The sequence below is a fragment of the Arachis duranensis genome, chromosome 6 (assembly GCF_000817695.3).
Source record: "Arachis duranensis cultivar V14167 chromosome 6, aradu.V14167.gnm2.J7QH, whole genome shotgun sequence".
Classification (NCBI taxonomy): Eukaryota; Viridiplantae; Streptophyta; class Magnoliopsida; order Fabales; family Fabaceae; genus Arachis; species Arachis duranensis.
The window spans coordinates 102,641,162-102,661,276 of NC_029777.3; the positions used below are offsets into that span (position 1 = coordinate 102,641,162).

A 20,115-nucleotide genomic window follows, 5' to 3' on the forward strand; every position below is an offset into this window, starting at 1 on the left:
TGAGCCAAAGGCCTCTAGAAGAAACCGGTTTGGACAGATCTGCTCCGATTCCGTAACAAAAGTTGAAGCCGTGCTCTAATTGAAGAGAAGGAAACTGCTGAATTTTCAATGTGCCTCCATTGCATGGTATATGGCGCCACTTTCATGTTTAAGGTGTCTGCAGATCGGATCGCATTGGATATGACTGAAAATTTGATTCGATTCGCATAATTTTCATTAGATCGGATCGGATATGATATTCGCACTTCTTAGTGTTAGATTTAATTTGATCCGTAAATGTGCGAATCCGATCGGATTGAATATCATATATATCCGCATAATTAAACCTTCTCTTTTTAATCATATTTCAATGTAAAAATATTTAATAAAAATATTTCTTTCATACTTTTAAATTTATTTATTTTTAAAATAATTTTAATCAAACTCTTTCTAAATAACAAAAATAAAATAATACAATATATGAATAATAATTACTAACTAAAACATACAAACAAGTAAATATAATACCAAACATATATATATATATATTTGTTTTTTAATTATTATTGTGCGGATCTGCAGATCGGATACGCGGATGTAGAGCAGATATTCGCAATCCGATCCGCAAAGAGTGCGGATCGAATCCGATCCGATCCGATCAATTTGCGGATCGGATCGTATCCGCAATTTTCGGATCGGATGCGAATATTTACCGCGGATTTGCATATACGATCCGATCCATGGACACCCCTATTCATGTCCTGTGGGAGCTTTGGAATTTCAATTGCGATCGAGTACGCACCGTACTGCATCACCTGTGTTTCCCCTTCGTCTTAACTCGAAGTGGTTCTCTTAGGCTTCGTCGCCTTGTGTTGTGGAGCTGCTTCTTAAATCCAAGGCACAGAGAATAGTCTTGAGAACGGGCATACCTACTGCTCCAAATTTAAGAGCGAACTGGCCTGCATTTTGTCTATGATTCCCTGCATTGCTCTGCTGATTCTCTCTTGAAAGTTGAGTAATGAATTTGGACAACAAATAAAGAAAGATGACAAAATTTGAACTCACATCGTACCCTCAATTCAGGTCGCATGCCCTATGCCTCAAGTTTTAACCACTTCAACCCATATCAAAATGTCCACCATTATTATTACTATTTAGTTTTAGATTTCATTGTATATAATTACGATTTTTGTCAGATACACACTTATTTATATTTGTAGATTTAATAAGTTAATTTTAAAATAAATAATAATAAATTTTTTATGATAAAAAAATAAAATTCATCTTTATTATTTTTGTTTTTCTAAAATAAAAAAGTTAAGTATAAAACATAAAAAATGCATAATTTACATAGTAAAATATTAATAATATTTTTTAGGAATAATTAATCTTTGCTATTTTTGAGATCAAAGATTCGAGTTTACAGAATGAAAGAATTGTAGTTGTATATTCAGAATGAGTAAGTGATATATTGAGATGTACACACATATATATATTAAGAAGATCAAGAAGAGGTGATTAACAACCACAACTAACTCACACTAACAACTACTACATAACTAACTTTACTAAATTAATTAACTCCCTAATACCTCTTCAGACTTGGATGAGTGATTACATATCTTAAGTTTGTGCCTAAATCTATCAAGGAGTTTATTAGATATTGGTTTTGTTAATATATCTGCTATCTGATCTTGTATAAGTATATGAATAATATACAGATTTTTCTGATTCACTAACTCTCTTACAAAATGTAAGTCTAGCTCCATATATTTGCACGTACTATGAAGAATTGGGTTGGCTTAGAGCCGCCATTGCCGTCGGGAATCAAAACCAAAGGGAGAGAGAGCTTGCGAGGGAGAGAGGAGACATGAGCCTTGCCACCGTCGACGAGCTCGTGAAGAGACACAGCCAGGGAGAGAAAGATGGGTGTCTCGTCACTGTCGTGCTCCACTACTGCCGCCATTGCCACCATTGCAAACTGGTGCTACTGACCTCGTCGTCGCTTTGCGTCGTCGCCGCTACTTCTCGCCGCCAGTACTCTTTAGGATTCCGATTCTGTTTCTGATTTGTTCTGCTTATACTTCTGATTTTGATTCTGATTTTATTATTTTTGTACCTTTGATTCTGATTTCATTGTTCTTTTGCTTTTGATTCTGATTCTGTTTCTTTGATTTCATTGTTGTTGTGCTTCTGATTTTATTATTTTTCTGATTTTTTGTGTTTTGATTCTTTGATATTTGAAATATAGATTTGTTTTTTTACTTTTGTTCATATTTCTATTTCTGATTCTATTTTTTATGTATTACATTAGTTTTGCTTCTGATTTTATTATTGTTGTTGCTGGTGTTGTAATGAAGAAGAAAAAAAAGGAAGAAGAGATGTTGATGTTATGGAGAAGAAGAAAAAGAAGAATAAAAATTAGATATTTTGGTTCGAATGATGGTTTTAAAATTAAGTTAAACCTTAAAGATGATTTTATGTGTAAAAGTATATTAAGGCAAAAAAAAAATTTTGACCTATATTTTAAAGACCAAAATCATATTTTACCTTAGTCCTAATATTTCTGGAATGGTTCATCCTCGTAATATAGTTTATGTGCAGGTTAGACCTTCGACCCTTTGTTCACAAAAAATATATCATACTTAATATGAACATTTATTATATTTTTATAATTTAATTAAGAATATAAAATCTATTTTATTTACTTAGATTATACCAAAAGATTATATGATGTGATAAAATTGAATTTGGATTCTCTAAATTTTGAATTTTTATTTTAAAGGGTAAAGTGTGATCTTTAATTCTTAAATAATTTTTTTTTCATATTTTCTCTTAATCCCACCTATAAAATAAATGATGAAAGATTACACTTTACTTTCTAAAATAAAATTTAAAATTTAGAGGATGCAAATCTGATAAAATTATAAAAAAAGGCATGCGGCCGTGTGGTTAGGTTCTGTTCAGAGGTATTTGTGCTTTTGATTTTGTAGTTGATAATAAAAAAAACGAAAAAAAGACGTATGTTTTAATTTTTATCTTTATAAATTGTATATGAAAAGAGAGAATATATGTTGACATTCTACAAATCGTTACCAACTATTTGTGCCATGTTTTTTTCTACTATTGATCTATAATATACGGATACTAATACGGATATAGGACACGATACGACACAGGACACACGGATACACGAATTTTAAAATTTTATAAGATACAGAGACACGGCATATATATAGAATATAAAATCTTTTTTAGATAAATCACAATAAATTTTTTATATTTTATCGGTATTAAAATATAAAATAATTTTTTAACTGTTTTTAATGTCTTTTTTTAATTATATAAAAATATTTAAAATCTTTTTTATTTTAATAAATAATAATATATAATTTTTAAACTCATTTTAAGAATACATGTTAAGAATAAGGTTGAACATGTTAACATGTGGTGGTATTCAAGTGTGTCCAAGTATGTCCGGAAAAAAATTTTTTATTTTTTATTAAGACAAGGTTGGACACGCATATCAAACAAATGATAATGAGTGTCGTGTTCGAAATGTATCCGACACGTGGACACGACAACTCAACCAAGTGTCCGTATTTCATAAATCTTAAATCTAACGATGTTAGGATAATTTTTGTAACAATGAAATTGTTAATAATGATTTAATTTAAAGGGATACTTACGATTTCATTAAATTCAAAATAACATCTTATAATTTGATATTATATACCAAAATCATAATTTATCTATATTACACTACTTTTTTTTTAAATATTAAAAAAATTTAATTGGTTCACATCACATTTTTGGTATGTTAATTATTTGACCAATATAAATATTAAATTATTTTTAATAAATAAATTTTTACTCATTCACTAAAAAATAGTAACCGGTTCATTGGCCATTGTCACAAAAAACAACTAATTAAGTGGCATATTTGTCAATCTACTATCGAAATCATCAACAAATGGTAACTACTTAAATAAAAATGGCAAAAACATCTTTTTATAAAAATGTTTTGTTTAAAAGTGCGATTTATTTATTTAACTACATTTTAAACAAAGACAATATTTTTATATCATATCAAAATCTAACCATATCATCTATCATTCAAGAATAAAAAAAAAATCACATGAAGACAATTATAAAATTTTTTTTGTAGTATCTACTTCAATAAATACCTGACAAGAATTTTTAGCTGCATTATCTAGGTTTTCCTTTGAAAGGGAGAACAGAAACTCAGCCTAGGAATGTTAAATAAAATCAACAGTTTAATTTATTTTAAATAAAATCAATACTTTAATTTATTTTAAATAGAAAACCCATTAAAATCCCATTAATTTGGATTTAATTGAATTCCATTTTAATAAATTACATGAATTAAATGGAGTTTTAAATCTACTTCTCAAAATATCAAAAAAATCTTCATTCTCTTCAGTCTTCACTGATTTGCTTCAACACCGTACGATGTATGTACCCATTTCATTTTTTGAAACGTATGTACCCATTTCATTTTTTGAAACGAAGGACAAAGGAGTAGTACATGCATTTCTAGCGCTGCTACATTCAAACTCTGCACCAGAGTTTTCATTGTAACTGCTACACACATTTCCTCTGCTTTAGAGGAGAGTGGAAATTCAATTCAATGCATAAATCTTTCTGTCATTTTAGCTTGTTTGCCGCATTGGTGAACTAAAAAGAATCACAGGCAAAAAATGGCAACAGTTTTATTTCAATTACTAATGAAGTCTTATCAATGTATAAACGCCAATGCCAAAAATTACAAATATTATATATAGAGATATGTATATGTATTTTTATAAATATTCAGAGCATTTGCAACCGGTGACCTTTAAGCCATTAGCGATGAATCTTATCTACAACCCTTCAACAAATATGAAGAAGGGCTTGAGAAGTTCACAGGTGAGGATTTGCTGTTATCACCTTTGCTTGGTGTTGTTTCACATTCACTAAAGTCAAGTATGCGTCGTTCCATCTGAAGAACCAACAAAATTCAATTCGGCCATCATAAGCTAAAGGTAAATCAAGAAAATGCAAGAATTGGCCAAGTTAAGAAAAAGAATTTGGCTTAAGAGACACACAAGCATATCTAAATTTGATTTGAACCACACATCTTCATTGCAATTCAGGGCAATGTGTAGTTGTGTACCATAAAATGTGGATTGCAATGAGAAGTGGAGAAGGAAAAAACAGTTTTGCCAATGCCTTTGAAGCTACCTGAGAATGCTTAGCAGGCTGTTTCTGCAGATCATTATCTTCCTGACCACCTTCTTTGTCATTTAAAGATGCATTTTTAGGCAAAGCTTTAGGAGTTTTATTTTCCAAAACTTCTTGAGCATTAGCATATGTAGCAGCAGTTTTTTCACTGATCTGTTTCATCAAACCGATGGCGTCATAGCTTCTATTGCCTGAGCTCATTAAGTACCCATAATCCTGTAGATGTTTTTCAATTGTTTTTCGCAAGGCACAAGGTTTCAGTAGTTAATCTAGTTCAAGATCACAGAGCAGTTAATCGAACATATCCTACATTACCTCAATTGCAATTTCAGTAGCAATCCTGGGGCTGCACAGAAATGTTGCGTTGATGAACCATGGAGATTTCCATGCAGAAGGTGATTTAATGCTTTTCATAAAAGGAGTGTCACCAAATCTTGCATCAAAAAGCAGGCAATCAGAAAAGGGGACAAACTGAGAAATGAGAATCCAAGTGCAATATTTGTTCATTGTTAATATCATAATAATGTAGTTTTAGAAAGAAATTCAACAGAGAGAAGCATTCTCCAAGGACAAAGAATAAACCAATTAGCCGTTATTTACTGTCGTTGAAGGTTATCAAAATATAATTCAGCATCACTAACCATAAAATTGCTGAAAAACTAAAGAAGTGAACATGTAAAAATAGCAAAAGACAAATTGACAAGTAATTTAAAGATTACATGCTACTTGTTTCAAAACCACCATCATTTTTGGCTTGTTTCCCTGAAGTCGTCCCTACACAAGTGACATCAACTGAAAGTTTTTCATGCTCCTTTGCCCGGACACACTTGACCCTTGAGCATGGACTGCGCTGATTCGGAACTGCTTCCAACCTCCTATTGCTCAAGTTCTTGGGAGTTCGAGCACTTGAACCTAGAACTGTGTCTAATCCAGGAGAATTTGGTGCTATGTCATTCATATTACGTTCAATCAAAATTCCAGAAGGCTGTTCAACCTAATAAGCAGAATAAAGGAGTAATTTATCAACTGAAAGAGAGAAGCACAGTTCAGATATAAACACATTTTGCTTTCAGGAATAGAACATACTACTTAGTACTTACATTATCATTATCGTTATCATCATCATTATCAGTGTCAATATCAATCTTCTTCATCTTTGAATCAACTTGATGCTTAAGGCTATCCTGAGAGCTATTTTTTACAGTCCCATTTTCTCTGTTATTTTCGTCCAAATTGGCAGAATTATTTTTCTCTTCTACTTGTTTATCTTTAACAGTTTGACCACAATTTTCTTTATCATCATCAACAGACACAGCAATGCTCCATTTTTGTAATGAAGTTGGAGAAATCATATCTGCCTCCCGATTCTCATTGTCATCAAACATAAAGTCCAAGCTGGAAAAGCTTTTTATCAAGCTGGATGGCATGTCTGTCACAAGTTTCTTGTCAGTTCTTTTATCTGAAAGTGGTGATAACAAATCTCGGTGTCGTTTACTTAATATGGATGGTGTACCAGTAAAAGTTTTGGCTGCACTTTTAAACAAGGCATCTAGATTATCACCACCAGAGGGTGAGTCCCACAACCTGAAAGGAGTTAGACAGCTCACAGGAGACATCAGAAGCTGGCGGATACCAAGGGGACTAAATTCTTGCTGCATATCAGGCTCAGATTGTGCAAGATCACAGCTTAGGAAAGGAATATCCAAGCTTGGAAAACAGGGCGGTTGGTAGCATAAAGTTCCTGTATCTTCCTTTTTTGAATGCTCATTCAACTTCTCATATTTTGCATAACAAGTTACCTTAGAGTTTGATCCATAACCAAAACTATTTACAGGGACCAATTTTGAAGAATCCTTTGGAGTTTCTGGTGGCTCTTGCTTTACTTCACTATCTATATTGTCAACACAAGGAGAACTGGATGTGCCATTAGAAGAAATGACATTATCAGGTCCACCAGAGACAATTTGATGATCCCTTTAAAGTTGTTAGAACACTTTGGACAAGTAAGCTGTGAAGTCGAAGATGATTCACGAGGAGAAGGTATCTGGATATGACATGATTGACATAAAAACATATTGCATCCAGAAAAATCAACCATGTCCACGTCTTTAATATAAACTCTGGGAGAAAAGCATCCATCACTAACTGCCTCCGAAAATAGGAATCTGCAACATTCATCCTCAGATATTGACATGTTATTTGGCTTAGCAGGATCCATAGATGCAGGTCTCATCAAAGTTGAAATACCTAACCCCTCAGTCTGAAAGGGAACATTTACCATGTTACACATTTCACTATTATCCACACAATTAAACTGGTAATCCCCAGTTAGGGCATTTCCAGATTTGTGTGAGCATATCTGCTCAGCAAATTGAGAAGAGCAAGCATCTTGGCAAGCAACTTCTGGGATGCAGATATCCACATCATCAAGAGATATGTAGTAATGCTGTGGACAGGATGCTTGACTCAGATTATGATCCTTTCCTAGAATAGATTCTTCCTCTGGCTTATACACCTCTCGAGTTTGTAGATCAAGATTACTAGTCAATCCAGCAGAATCAGCTGATTCTTGGCTACACTCTGAAACATCCTCTCTATCAGTCCTCTTAGGACCATTACCATCTCCAACGGAGTGCATCTCTGAAGTTAAAACCATCTGTTGATCAGGATTTCCAGCAAGTGGTGCAGATTGAAACTGAGCAAGCAACCCTGATGCCAAGTAAGAATCCAATTTCTTTTTGACAGAACTGTGCCAATGGTTCTTAATAGAATTATCTGTCCTGTTTCCACAGAAGCAAAAGTATAACACAAAAATAAGAAGATTAAGAATCAACTAACTATTGCTCATTAAAAAACCAGAATTTATTCCCTAATAATTGCTGCAGCGATCCTGTAAGAGAAAAAGTTTGACTTATTGTAAAGTTTACTTTATTTTTATGTCTCTTCCTCATACCAGAACCTACAAGTACTACTTTGGGTATCCAAATCCCTCACTCAGTTTCAACCTGCTTAATAACAATAGGGAGGAAAATAGATGTTTACCTCCCAGGCAAGAACTTCGTTAATTCAGCCCATTTGTTTCCATAAATTTGATGAGCACGGATTAAGGTCAACTCCTCTTCCTGTGTCCATGCTTCCTTGTTTATACCAGGATTAAGATGATTATGCCACCTAATAAATTTTTAGCGGTTCAATATAATCATACATGAGGCTATATCCACTAAATAATCTGAATAGAAAACTTACTTTTTTTTGCCCATGAACAGTCGAAAGATAGTATAATGATATTAGAAGAACAAGTAGATTCCAACAGCCATACCTTTCTCGACATTGCTTACCAATGCGTCCTGGTAAATGATGAGCAATAGTAGACCATTTTTTAGGTCCATATTTATTCACCAATTCAATAATTACTTCATCTTCCTGTTTGCATTTGAATTAATCAGGTATTTTCATATTTGAAATTAGTAAGAATTAAGACCAACACAAACAAGAAATTAGAACTCGAGATCACCTCCTTAGACCATGGGCCCTTGACAAGATCAGGATTTAAGACTTTCTGCCACCTATGTAGGCATTGTACATCAGTTCTATCCTTGAAACACTCCGCTAGAAACAGACATACATGGCAATTAGACAAGTGAGAGAACAATCTAAGAAGGTTATGAATAATTTCATAAAGTATAAGAACAAATTGACAACGTTACAATACCTATTTTTTTCCAATTCTTTCCTTTGAAATGCTGAACAGCCTTCCGCAAGATCTCATCCTGATGACGAGGGGAATAAATGTTAATAAACAAGACAGAACTTCATAACATGGAAGTTGTAACACTTTTTTACTCATAATTGCAACCAAACTTAAAGACTTTATAATCTATTCAAGTAAAATTTGTTAAATCCAAAATTCTGAAGCCTAAATATACTTCATGATACTAACACATTGGATGAAAATGGGTCACGGTAGAATATATTTTTTATGATAAAAACTCATAGAAGGGTAAAAAATAAAAAAGCAAATATAATGTGTTAAAGTTGCATGATTTAGAGTGCAAACATAACATTCCCAATCACTACATAGAAAAAAATAAGTCATACCATGCATTAGCACTGACAAAAACAAAGTTACCAAATTTAAGAAAGGGTAAACATGTTCAAGTATGCAAAGTTTCACCTGTTCAGGTGTCCAATTCCCTTTTGTAGAACGCCTTGTTGGACCAGTAGTCCTCCTGTAATTCGAATAAATGGTGGATAAGTTCCATATCCAGAGTGATGCTGAAGGCACAGTCAAATAAAAAAAGGAAAAAGAATCAAAGTTTTTGAATTACCCATGCAATGCTCTATTCTTCTGAGCACCATCAATGTGTTCCTCCGATGGAGCAACAGGGATTTTCCCGTCACCATTCATTGTTTCATGGCACAAAGAATGCGGCGATTCCTGCTCGATCACAAATCATTCTACTCCCCCCTTAAAGGAGCAGCAGCACTCAACTCCTTTACAAACACAAACATAGAAACAGGTAGAAAACAAAAAATCAATGAAATCGTCATCGACAAACATTTCAACCAAAGAAAATGAATATGCGAATCCCCAATCATCCGAATCACAACACAAAAACTTCAACACTTACCTTCACAGTTCTTTCACTATTGATGTAAATCCAATTGCTCTAAAATTACGAATCCACAGTGCAACGGGTACTTCACTTTGATGATTTAATCTAAACAAAAAGATATCAAATCAAAACCACAAATATGAAAACAAAAAGAACACGAACGAAATCAAATTCGAATTGAAGATACCAGAAGACAAAGGGATCCAATTGCAGAGCCAGATGAGAAACGCAGAAACGAGAAGTACGAAAATTGAAGTGAAAGTGCAAGGATCGCAACACGAAAGGAAACGGTTCAGATTAGAGAGAGAAAAATAGAACGTTGGAAAATGTTTTGTATTCAAACAAGGAAATCAAACTGAAGAGGCGGACTCGAGTGAATGAGTTTCGAACCGTATATGCGTTTTAAATCTGTAACGTGCTTGTGGCTTTGGACGGTCGTGATTTTGACACGTCAGAAAAATGTTATGCTTATGTGTGCTTTTTCAAATATTTAACGGCCAATTTTATTTCATATATTGACTATTGAGATGTCATTTTATAAATTAATTTTTTTATTTTTTTCATTCATTTAAACATTAAAAAATTTATTTTTTATTATGTTTTTTTTTGTAATACTCCTATTAAGTGTTCAAGGTTTTTTTAAATTAAAAAAGGAAGATTTTAATGTCTATACTAATATATAAAAGTTTCATACAACAGTCCAATCATATATCAACATATTATAAACTAAATAATACTTTTCAAAGTCAATATTTGAAAAATTTTATAGGTAACTGAATTTCGTTAGACAATAATATTAAAAAATATATATTATTGTTGTATTAAAATTAAGCTCATTTACTCATATGTTACTATCATAGGATTTGACTTTGTTTTAAATGCAGGTAGAAGCACTTTAACATCATTTGAAATATTAGCCAGTTTGGTTTATATGTTTTTGGTTTCTATTTGTGAAAATAATAATTTTACAAAATTCTTAAAATAAAAATCTTAAAAATTATATAACCTAAAATTATTAACAAAAAAGTTAGACAGTTATTTTCAAACTAAGTTTAACATTTTTTAATAATGTTATTGTCGTCCTTTTTTTTCATCTTTAATATTATTATTTTCTTCTCTTTGTTTAATTTATTTTTTTTCATCATTTTTTATTATTATCATCGTTGTTATTATTGTCTTCTTCTTCTCTTATATATATTAAGATCAAAGAACTATAACACAAAAATTTTTAAAGAATTACATATCTAAAATATTAACACCCAATCCAACAAAATATGTATAACATAAAATCTTGATACATATTATAAAAATTTTGGTATGTAACACATAAATCTTTTAAAGATTTTATGTCTAAAATATTGATAATTAATCAATCAAATACATATAATATAAAAATTTTAGTGCACAACACAAATATTTTTTATGCCCAGCATAAAATTTTTTTATGCACAATGCATAAATTTTTAAAAGATCATAATTAACTCACTCAACTAATAAAATATGTTCAGAACAAAATTTTGTGTTATAAACAAAATTTTTATATTATATCCATAAATTTATGGTATGTGTATTAATTTGTGTGTTATATATAAAAAATTTTATGTATGTCAATAAATTTTTGTACTCTCCAACAAAAACTTTTATACTAAAAAAACATAAAAAATAATAATACATACGTATAATTTTTTTATTAAACTTATGCCAACTTCGTTAGATTTTATTAAAAAAATACTTGTACCTACCAGGCTACCACATCACTAAACTATTAATTTTCCATATATTTGAATGCACACCTTACTCTCTTATCAAGCAAAATCCGCGTAACTATGCTTTAGAAGAGTCTAATTGCTTATGACATTAGTGGGTATTTATTTATGGAAAAGTATATGGAACTAACTAATAATCAGCTAAAAATAGAATAATATAAATAATTATAATTAATTTAATTTTATTAATTTATGATTTAATTTGTTTTTTAAATTATTGTTGATAACATTAAAAAATTGAGAGAAAATACGATAGTCATAGGAGAGAATCACGGAAAGAGATGTGCTATGCATTCAGTTTCACTACCCTGAGTTATCTTTTCCAACTAGCGCCGTCATTCTTTTTCTCTCCCCAAGAAACATAGCCGCCTACCTCCTCCACCGTCTTCATCCAATCACTCAAGCTGTGTCGCCGTCGTCACTCCTCAACCGTGGGGCCGCTTTTCATTCATTAAGAAGTCGCCGTTGGTGCAACATGTCCCCAGATGCCTTGCATGCATGTCACGTTGATCATCATCACGTGCTTGAGACCGTCCACATCAAATGATATAAACCGTGCCTCCGTCCTTGCTTTTTCTCGGTTCGTGCCGCTTTTACTGTAAAAAGAAGAAGTGGCTGTGGCGGCGCAAATATTCGGAAATTTTTTTTTTCCATGGAACGCTCAAATCCGGAAGGGAAACCGAATAGCACAGTGATCAATGCTAGTGAAGGCAATGATGAATTGAATGACGATGGCGTTGTTAATCAAGAGGGTTCCTTGATACGTTGTATGTTGTATATGTTAGTTGTGAATTGCATGATGTTATATGAGAACCTGAAGTGTGAATGTTTTTTTTTTCATGTTTTTTAGATGTTTCTTAAATTTATTTCTTTGAAAAAAATGTGGCACACCCAAGTTACTAGTGGACATGTTAATAAGGTATGATTGTAATTGAATACATTGGGTTGTGGAGAAGGCTATGCTTAACTAATGTCATTGATACTAAAAATTCTAATAGAGATAGACATGGATAGTGGATATGGAAATTAATTGGCTTTGTGTGAAAGACATATAAGATCTATGTTGGAAAAGACAAAATTATTGGTAGTTTATATTGCTCCTAAATGTGCGAGTAGTCCAAGATCCATTTCAATCTCACTGTGTTGTCCGTCTATGTCATAATGCATGCAATCAATTACATGTTGTTAATGATTCATTGATTCCTAATAGAATTTTTTATTAAAATGTGTGTTGTGAAGGCTTCTTATTCATGGTAATTAGATGACTAATTTTTGAAAAAATCTGGAGAAATAATTTGTTTAGTTGAGATAGTAATAAAGTCTGATTGAGTGCTATATGTGTTTCCATTTATTTGTTGATATGTTTTATTGGATTGCTTCATTATATAATAATGGTCATAAGTGGATTAAAGTTTTGTCCCGATTGTCTTTAATTGAAGGTCGACGAAATCACCGACGTCATGAGAAATGATGAGTTGGATTTAAGACACGAGGTTTGAAGTATTTCTTATTGTGTGTTAGCACGTTATAGTTACCACTTTGATACTATCTTTAATTTGTACTTGGTTCTGTGAATTGGCTTTACAGTTGCCGGATTATAGTGGACTCAGTGAAGAGGAAATTCCAGTCATAGGAATGAGATTTGATTCGCTGCATTTGGCACAGGAGTTTTATGCAAGTTATGCAAAGAAATTGGGATTTGTAACTAAAGTCAGGAACACGAACTTCGACAAGATGCGGAAGGATGCAAAGATACCCATTAATCAATCTCTTCACTGCACTCGAGAGGGTTATCGAGAATCTCGTGTTAAGGCAGCAACTAGGTCAAACAGAATAACAGCCACGAAATGCAAAGCAAGAATGTATGTCATGCTAGACAGGGAGAAGGAATGTTGGGTTGTGTCCAGGGTAGAATTGAGGCATTCTCACTCCTGTTCGGCTGAGAAAGCTGTCTACTATCATGAGTACCGGGAGCTGACTATGCATGCCAAGTGCGTCATTACGGATAACGACGAGGCTGGCATAAGACCCAACAAGACGTATCTAGCACTGGCAAACGAAGTTGGTGGGTCTTCAAACCTGAGTTTCTCAGAAAAGAATGTCAGAAATTACATTACAAGCAATCTCCGATGCTCCGATGACAATGCGGACTTCAATGGGATGATGAATTATTTTGTTCGAATGAAGGAAATCAATCCCAACTTCTTTTATGTCATAGATATTGACGATGCTAATAAATTTAGGAGCGCACTCTGGGTAGATGCAAGGTGCAGGACTTCGTATGAATATTACGGAGATGTGGTATCGTTTGACACCACGTACAGGAGAAACAGGTCTGTATAATTATTAGTGAATTGCAGGAGCAGTTATTTGTTAAATTTGTCATGTTACCTTACATTTGCTTTTGATGTATTCTCAGGCATGGTCTACTGTTTGCATCCTTTGTCGGTGTAAACCACCATGGGAAGTCTACTCTTCTTGGCTGTGCTTTACTTGGCAATGAGGAGATCCCTAGTTTCGAGTGGGTGTTCACGCAGTGGGTGAGATGCATTGGGACTGGGCCAAAGGGGATCATCACTGACCAGTGCAAGGCGATGACTGGTGCTATAAGGAAGGTCCTACCTGATACTATCCACAGATGGTGCATTTGGCACATAATGAAGAAAACACAATTCAAGCTTGGTGACGCTAGGTACGGAGAGTTGAGTGCAATGATGAATCACATTGTGTATAACTCTCCTTCGAGTGAATCGTTTGAAGTTGATTGGGCTGCTTTCATCAAAGAATTTGCGTTAGGCCAGAATAGATGGTTAGCAGGTCTGTGATTGTTAAATTAAATCCCATCTGTTGGTTTCATGTTGCCTATTTATTCATTTAATTTTATTACTGCCGGGTGTTTCCGTTCTTGTGTTTTTTTCTTAAGAAACGTAACTGAATTTTCTACCTTGTTATGTCAGTGGATGTTCTTTTCAATACACATACTGATGTTTCTTTTCATAGTGTGTCTGGATGTTTTTTTATTTATTTTATCGATGCTTTGTAAGCTGTCATCCTGTTGGATATAAGCGACACTCTTATGCTATTTTTTTCCTTGTGCAGATCTTTATGCGAATCGACGTAAGTGCGTGCCAATATTCTTCAAGAGTGAATTTTGGGCCGGCATGAGGAGTACACAGTGGAGTGAAAGTATGCACGCATTCTACGGTGGATACCTGCATTGCAAGAGTGGGTTGGTTCAGTTCGTCCATGAATACGATAATGTGCTTGGAAATAAGGAGCAAAAGGAGCTTGAAGATGATGCTGCGGACTCGAAAGGAGTCATCCCATGTATAGGGAGCACAGGCATTGAGCGACAGTTTCAACAGGAATACACCAGTAATATGTTCCGGACCCTTCAGCTGGAGGTAAGGAAAAAAACTGAGTGTGTGGTTCGATCAACTAAACAAAAGGGAGATACAATTTCTATTAAAGTGGACGAGCAAAAGGTATTTTGGGGGAAGCCTGTCTACCATACTTTCATAGTACAGTTTGACCCTTTGAGTCGAAAGAGTCGGTGCGAGTGCAACAAATTTAAATCCGTTGGTATATTGTGTTGCCACATCCTTGCGGCCTGGTCATACTATAGAGTTGACACAGTACCGAGCTGCTATGTTCTTCCTCGATGGAGTAAGAATGTCATCCGCAAGCACACTTACATTAAGAGTAGCCATGACGTGGCTCGGAGTAATGAAAGCCACAATTTGTTCAGGCATCTGTGTTCAGAGTTCTATAACGTTGCTCAGGAATTTGTTGCTTGTGAAGAGGAAGCAGCCATCTTGCGAGCTACTCTTTCGGATGCAAAGTCCAAGCTGACTGATCACCGTGCCAGCATGCGTTCCACTACTCTTGATGGGACTCAGAATACGATGCCCACACAGAGCACATGCGATGTTATTTTACATGACATACAGGGACCCTCAAGGGTGAAAACCAAAGGACGGCCGAAGGTTAAGAGACTTGGAGCAGAGTTGGACAAGTCAATTAAGAAGTCAATGGAAAAAAGAAAGAGGAAATCACAACCGGTATGTGTCAGAAGTGACGTCTATGTTAAATTTTTTATATGGAATGATGTTCTTGATTCATATATATTGTTCTCTTTGTGTTGTGGATCTTGTAGGATGTTGTTGACCTTCAGACAAATAATGATTGTCAAGGTTTTGTAGACAACAGATTTGAGGATTCTACTATATGGAATTCATCAGATGGTGGCGGATTCATGGACCTGTTGAACTCTTTTAGGCATTTATAGTCAGGTTTCTTGGCATGAGTAATTTGTTATTCTTAGCAAGATTTCTTGGTCCTTTAGACACAACTGAATAAACTCTTCATTTTTCTGTTTTGTCACTTTCATTTATCCTGTTATGAAGTATTCATTAAAAGAATCAAAAGTACAAATGTTGTTATTGTTCCCCAATATTTGGTTAGTATGGTTTCAAAGAAATGAGGTATCACTTATTTGTTCGCAAAAAAAATAAATGTAATAAATCCGCCCCGAAAACTGCCAGTTAGAAAAAAAATAAAAGCCATTCATATGTCAATGAAATGCACGCTGTCGTTAATGCGTAACACATGAAACATAGAAATCATATTCAAAACCATCCATTTTACAAGAAAAAGAAACATCCGTGTGCCTATCAGTAGCAACATCCAATTAAAATCCTGGTTAAAGTCATCGGTGCTACCATAAATGAACCGGCCGTGTAGACTGATTACGACCGAAGGCCGTGCAAAGCTTATACTTCCAGCAACGTCACAATTTCAGCAACAAAAAATAATGATAAAAAAAATAATTAACGCCTCCACCTAGTTAACACTATGCTAGTAAATGGAAAGAACTGTCACTTAAGCATAGTCATGAACAAAAGGGTTATATACACCGACCAGAGTTGACGAAATAGTATAATTATGTAATGCATTCATTAATGAACTCGTGACATCCACAAATTTCAAACTAACTGTTTGAGGATCCTGAAATACCTAACATATGAAACCTGCTGAGGAGTATATAACAAAACACGAGCCATACACTTCTGAATGAGGTACTCACAAGTTCAAATGACTAAGATATTATAGTTGAGAAAATAGATTCAGAACCATCCAACTTACAAGGAAAAGTAACATCTGTGCGCCTATCAGTAGCAACATCCAATTAAAATCCTGGTTAAAGTCACTAGTGCCACCATAAATGAACCGGCCGTGTAGATTGATTACGACCGAAGGTCGTGCAAAGCTTAAACTGCCATCAACGTCACAATTTCAGTAATAGAAAGCAGTGATAAAAAAAATAAATTAATGCCTCCTTTTAGTTAACATCACGCTTAGTGAATGGAAAGAACTGCAAATTAAGCATAGGCATGGACAAATGTGTACTGTACACTGATCAGGGTTGACGAAATAGTATAAATATGTAGTGCATTTCTTATTGAACTATTGATATCCATAGATTAAAAACTAATTGCTTGAGAATCCTGAAATAACTAACATACGAAACCTACTGAGGAGTATCTAACAAAACATGAGCAATTCACTTCTCAATTAAGTATATACAAGTTCAAATGCCTAAAATATGATAGATCAAAAAATAAATTCAGAACCATCCAATTTACAAAGAAAAGAAACATCCTAATGCCTAGCATGAGCACCATCCATGCAGAGGATTTGTCTTGATTGTCACCATCAACTTGACAAAATTTGTAACATGAAATCATGAACCTGCAGTGAAACAGGCTTTATTAGGCTCACACGAAACGAATCTAAGTCGGCAAATGGGTATATGAACGCCTATAACTCTATCATGAGGTCATGGATAGACTAAGGCATGTATATTGATTTTTTCTTACCTATGCATCTGTCTTCTTCCGTTGTCTCCCCCCTTGGCTGGCTTTCTAGTGGGTAACCCTGCACGCTGCAGCATGCTCCTCGTGCTTGGTGCTGTGAAGGGTGATTTCACAGCCTTAGTCTTTTTTTTTGCTGGTTGCGGCGCACAGGAGCGATGTCCAATGCCTGCAGCGCCATCCCAATTTGTGAATTATGAGGACCCAAGACTATGTCTAGTATGATCTCATTCCTAAACTCCTGTACAACGTCTTGCATGACAATTTTGTGTGGAAGGGTAATTTTAAATCCGAGAAAGAAACTAATTAGAAAGAGGTTCAAATTAATTATTATAATATATCTAACTTCACCTTGTCCCAATGCAGCAAAGGTTTATCTAAACCCCAAAACTGCATGAACGTGATGACGAATACACCACAATCCCAGCTATATGTACAAAGAGAGAATATTATTTCCAATCATGTTATTAATATCAAGTGAAGTGATGTTAAGAGTATTGTTAGGTGGCTTTTTAACTGACTGTTATCTTGTCTTGGTACGCTAGGATAGAAACGAGGTAGACCGTCCTCCGTGTGCTCATATGCGGGAATCATAACATTCGCCATGTCTTCAATGAGTCTCCCCTGGAAAGCAGCAACATGTTAGCAATGATACATTTTGAGTTACCTAGGCTAAAGGTGAACTAATTGACTGAGGTATACTTACCGCATAAGCATGTATTTTTAATCTTTCATTATTAGGTTCTCCTATATACATACTATCCAGTACCCACAGCCTTTTCTGATATATCTCAAAGGCATACAACCACCAATGACGATCGATACAGACTGGGGCAAACCACTGTGATGGAAACAGAGATATCAAAGCAGTTACATGAGCAATGGAGTCACCAAATTCAGATATAAGCAAAATTTCTAAAACATTTAGCGTGTTGAGTAACATATAATGAAACGAAAGCCAATCACATCTCAATTAAATATATGCAGATTCAATTGCCTAAGACATGAGAACTAAAAACCAATAACAAGACCATCCATTTGGCAATTAAGGGGAACATACTGTTGCCTATCACAAGCAACATCCAAGTAATAAACACGATATTGTAAGCACTTAAACCAAAAAAATCAACCTTCAACTAGAGCATTAACTTACCCATTTTCGCATGGAAGCTGCTATCTTGTCAAAAAATATAGAATCATCACCAAAGTGAAGACCCAGCCCTACATAACTAACAGTAGGAACCTCCCTGAAGGAATCTGGTGCACGAAATTGCAATCACACTTTTGCAATTCCGCACAACTAACCAGCAAGTGCACTGGGTCGTCCAAGTAATACCTTACGTGAGTAAGGGTCGATCCCACGGAGATTGTCGGCTTGAAGCAAGCTATGGTTATCTTGTAAATCTTAGTCAGGATATCAATAATTATCAGGGTTGATTGTGAAAAGTAAAAGAACATGAAATAAGTACTTGTTTTGCAGTAATGGGGAACAGGTTGAGGTTTTGGAGATGCTCCATCTTCTGAATCTCTGCTTTCCTACTGTCTTCTTCTTCAAGACGTGTAAAGTGTCATGATGTACAGATACAATGTCAAAAGATCCTATTAATAGTGAACTAGTAACCTAGGGTATACAGAAATGAGTAAGTGACGTAAAAATCCACTTCTGGGTGCACTTAGTGTGTGCTTGGGCTGAGCATTGAAGCTTTCATGTGTAGAGACCTTTTCTGGAGTTAAACGCCAGCTTTCATGCCAGTTTGGGCGTTTAACTCCAAGTTTTATGCCAGTTCCAGCGTTAAACGCTGGGAATTCTGAAGCTGATTTGCAACGCCGATTTGGGCCATCAAATCTCGGGCAAAGTATGGACTATTATCCATTGCTGGAAAGCCCAGGATGTGTACTTTCCAACGCCGTTGAGAGCGCGCCAATTGGGCTTCTGTAGCTCCAGAAAATCCACTTCGAGTGCAGGGAGGTCAGAATCCAACAGCATCTGCAGTCCTTTTCAGTCTCTGAATCAGATTTTTGCTCAGGACCCTCAATTTCAGCCAGAAAATACCTGAAATCACAAAAAATACACAAACTCATAGTAAAGTCTAGAAAAGTGAATTTTAACTAAAAGCTAATAAAAACATACTAAAAACTAACTAAAATTTACTAAAAACATGTTAAAAACAATGCCAAAAAGCGTATAAATTATCCGCTCATCACAACACCAAACTTAAATTGTTGCTTGTCCCCAAGCAACTGAAAATCAAAGTAGGATAAAAAGAAGAGAAAATACTATAGACTCCAAAATATCAAAGAAACTTAGCTCCAATTAGATGAGCGGGACTAGTAGCTTTTTGCTTCCAAACAGTTTTGGCATCTCACTTTATCCTTTGAAGTTCAGAATGATTGGCATCTATAGGAACTCAGAACTCAGATAGTGTTATTGATTCTCCTAGTTAAGTATAATGATTCTTGAACATAGCTAGTGTATGAGTCTTGGCTGTGGCCCAAAGCACTCTGTTTTCCAGTATTACCACCGGATACATACATGCCACAGACACATAACTGGGTGAACCTTTTCAGATTGTGACTCAGCTTTGCTAAAAGTCCCCAATTAGAGGTGTCCAGGGTTCTTAAGCACACTCTTTTTGC

The 20,115-nt window shown here is 34.6% G+C and overlaps 2 protein-coding genes across 2 annotated transcripts; one reads left to right on the plus strand and one right to left on the minus strand.

Annotated features, from left to right (window-relative positions):
- Nucleotides 1–4,687: 4,687 nt before the first annotated feature.
- On the minus strand, nucleotides 4,688–10,189 carry LOC107495174 (transcription factor MYB3R-1). The gene is given in 14 exon segments (XM_052262649.1): nucleotides 4,688–4,981; nucleotides 5,224–5,439; nucleotides 5,539–5,656; nucleotides 5,943–6,217; nucleotides 6,324–7,196; nucleotides 7,199–8,003; nucleotides 8,266–8,394; nucleotides 8,543–8,646; nucleotides 8,738–8,832; nucleotides 8,936–8,993; nucleotides 9,398–9,452; nucleotides 9,552–9,717; nucleotides 9,855–9,944; nucleotides 10,027–10,189. Coding segments are annotated over 12 exon segments (2,931 nt in total). The 5' UTR covers nucleotides 9,632–9,717; nucleotides 9,855–9,944; nucleotides 10,027–10,189; the 3' UTR covers nucleotides 4,688–4,858.
- Nucleotides 10,190–12,485: 2,296 nt separating this feature from the next.
- LOC107495140 (protein FAR1-RELATED SEQUENCE 5-like) lies at nucleotides 12,486–15,893 on the plus strand. Its single transcript, XM_016116232.1, has 6 exons — nucleotides 12,486–12,524; nucleotides 13,045–13,098; nucleotides 13,193–13,938; nucleotides 14,025–14,422; nucleotides 14,705–15,666; nucleotides 15,762–15,893. Exons 1-6 carry the CDS (start codon nucleotides 12,486–12,488, stop codon nucleotides 15,891–15,893), a joined length of 2,331 nt encoding a protein of 776 aa, XP_015971718.1.
- The last annotated feature ends 4,222 nt before the right edge of the window (nucleotides 15,894–20,115 follow it).

Bases quoted from the DNA above. Each gene is read 5' to 3' on its own strand.
- LOC107495140 (XM_016116232.1), top strand. From the start codon at position 12,486: ATGTGGCACACCCAAGTTACTAGTGGACATGTTAATAAG. The intron at 13,099-13,192 runs GTTTGAAGTATT...TTGGCTTTACAG, and splicing joins AGTTGGATTTAAGACACGAG to TTGCCGGATTATAGTGGACT. The intron at 14,423-14,704 runs GTCTGTGATTGT...TTCCTTGTGCAG, and splicing joins CCAGAATAGATGGTTAGCAG to ATCTTTATGCGAATCGACGT.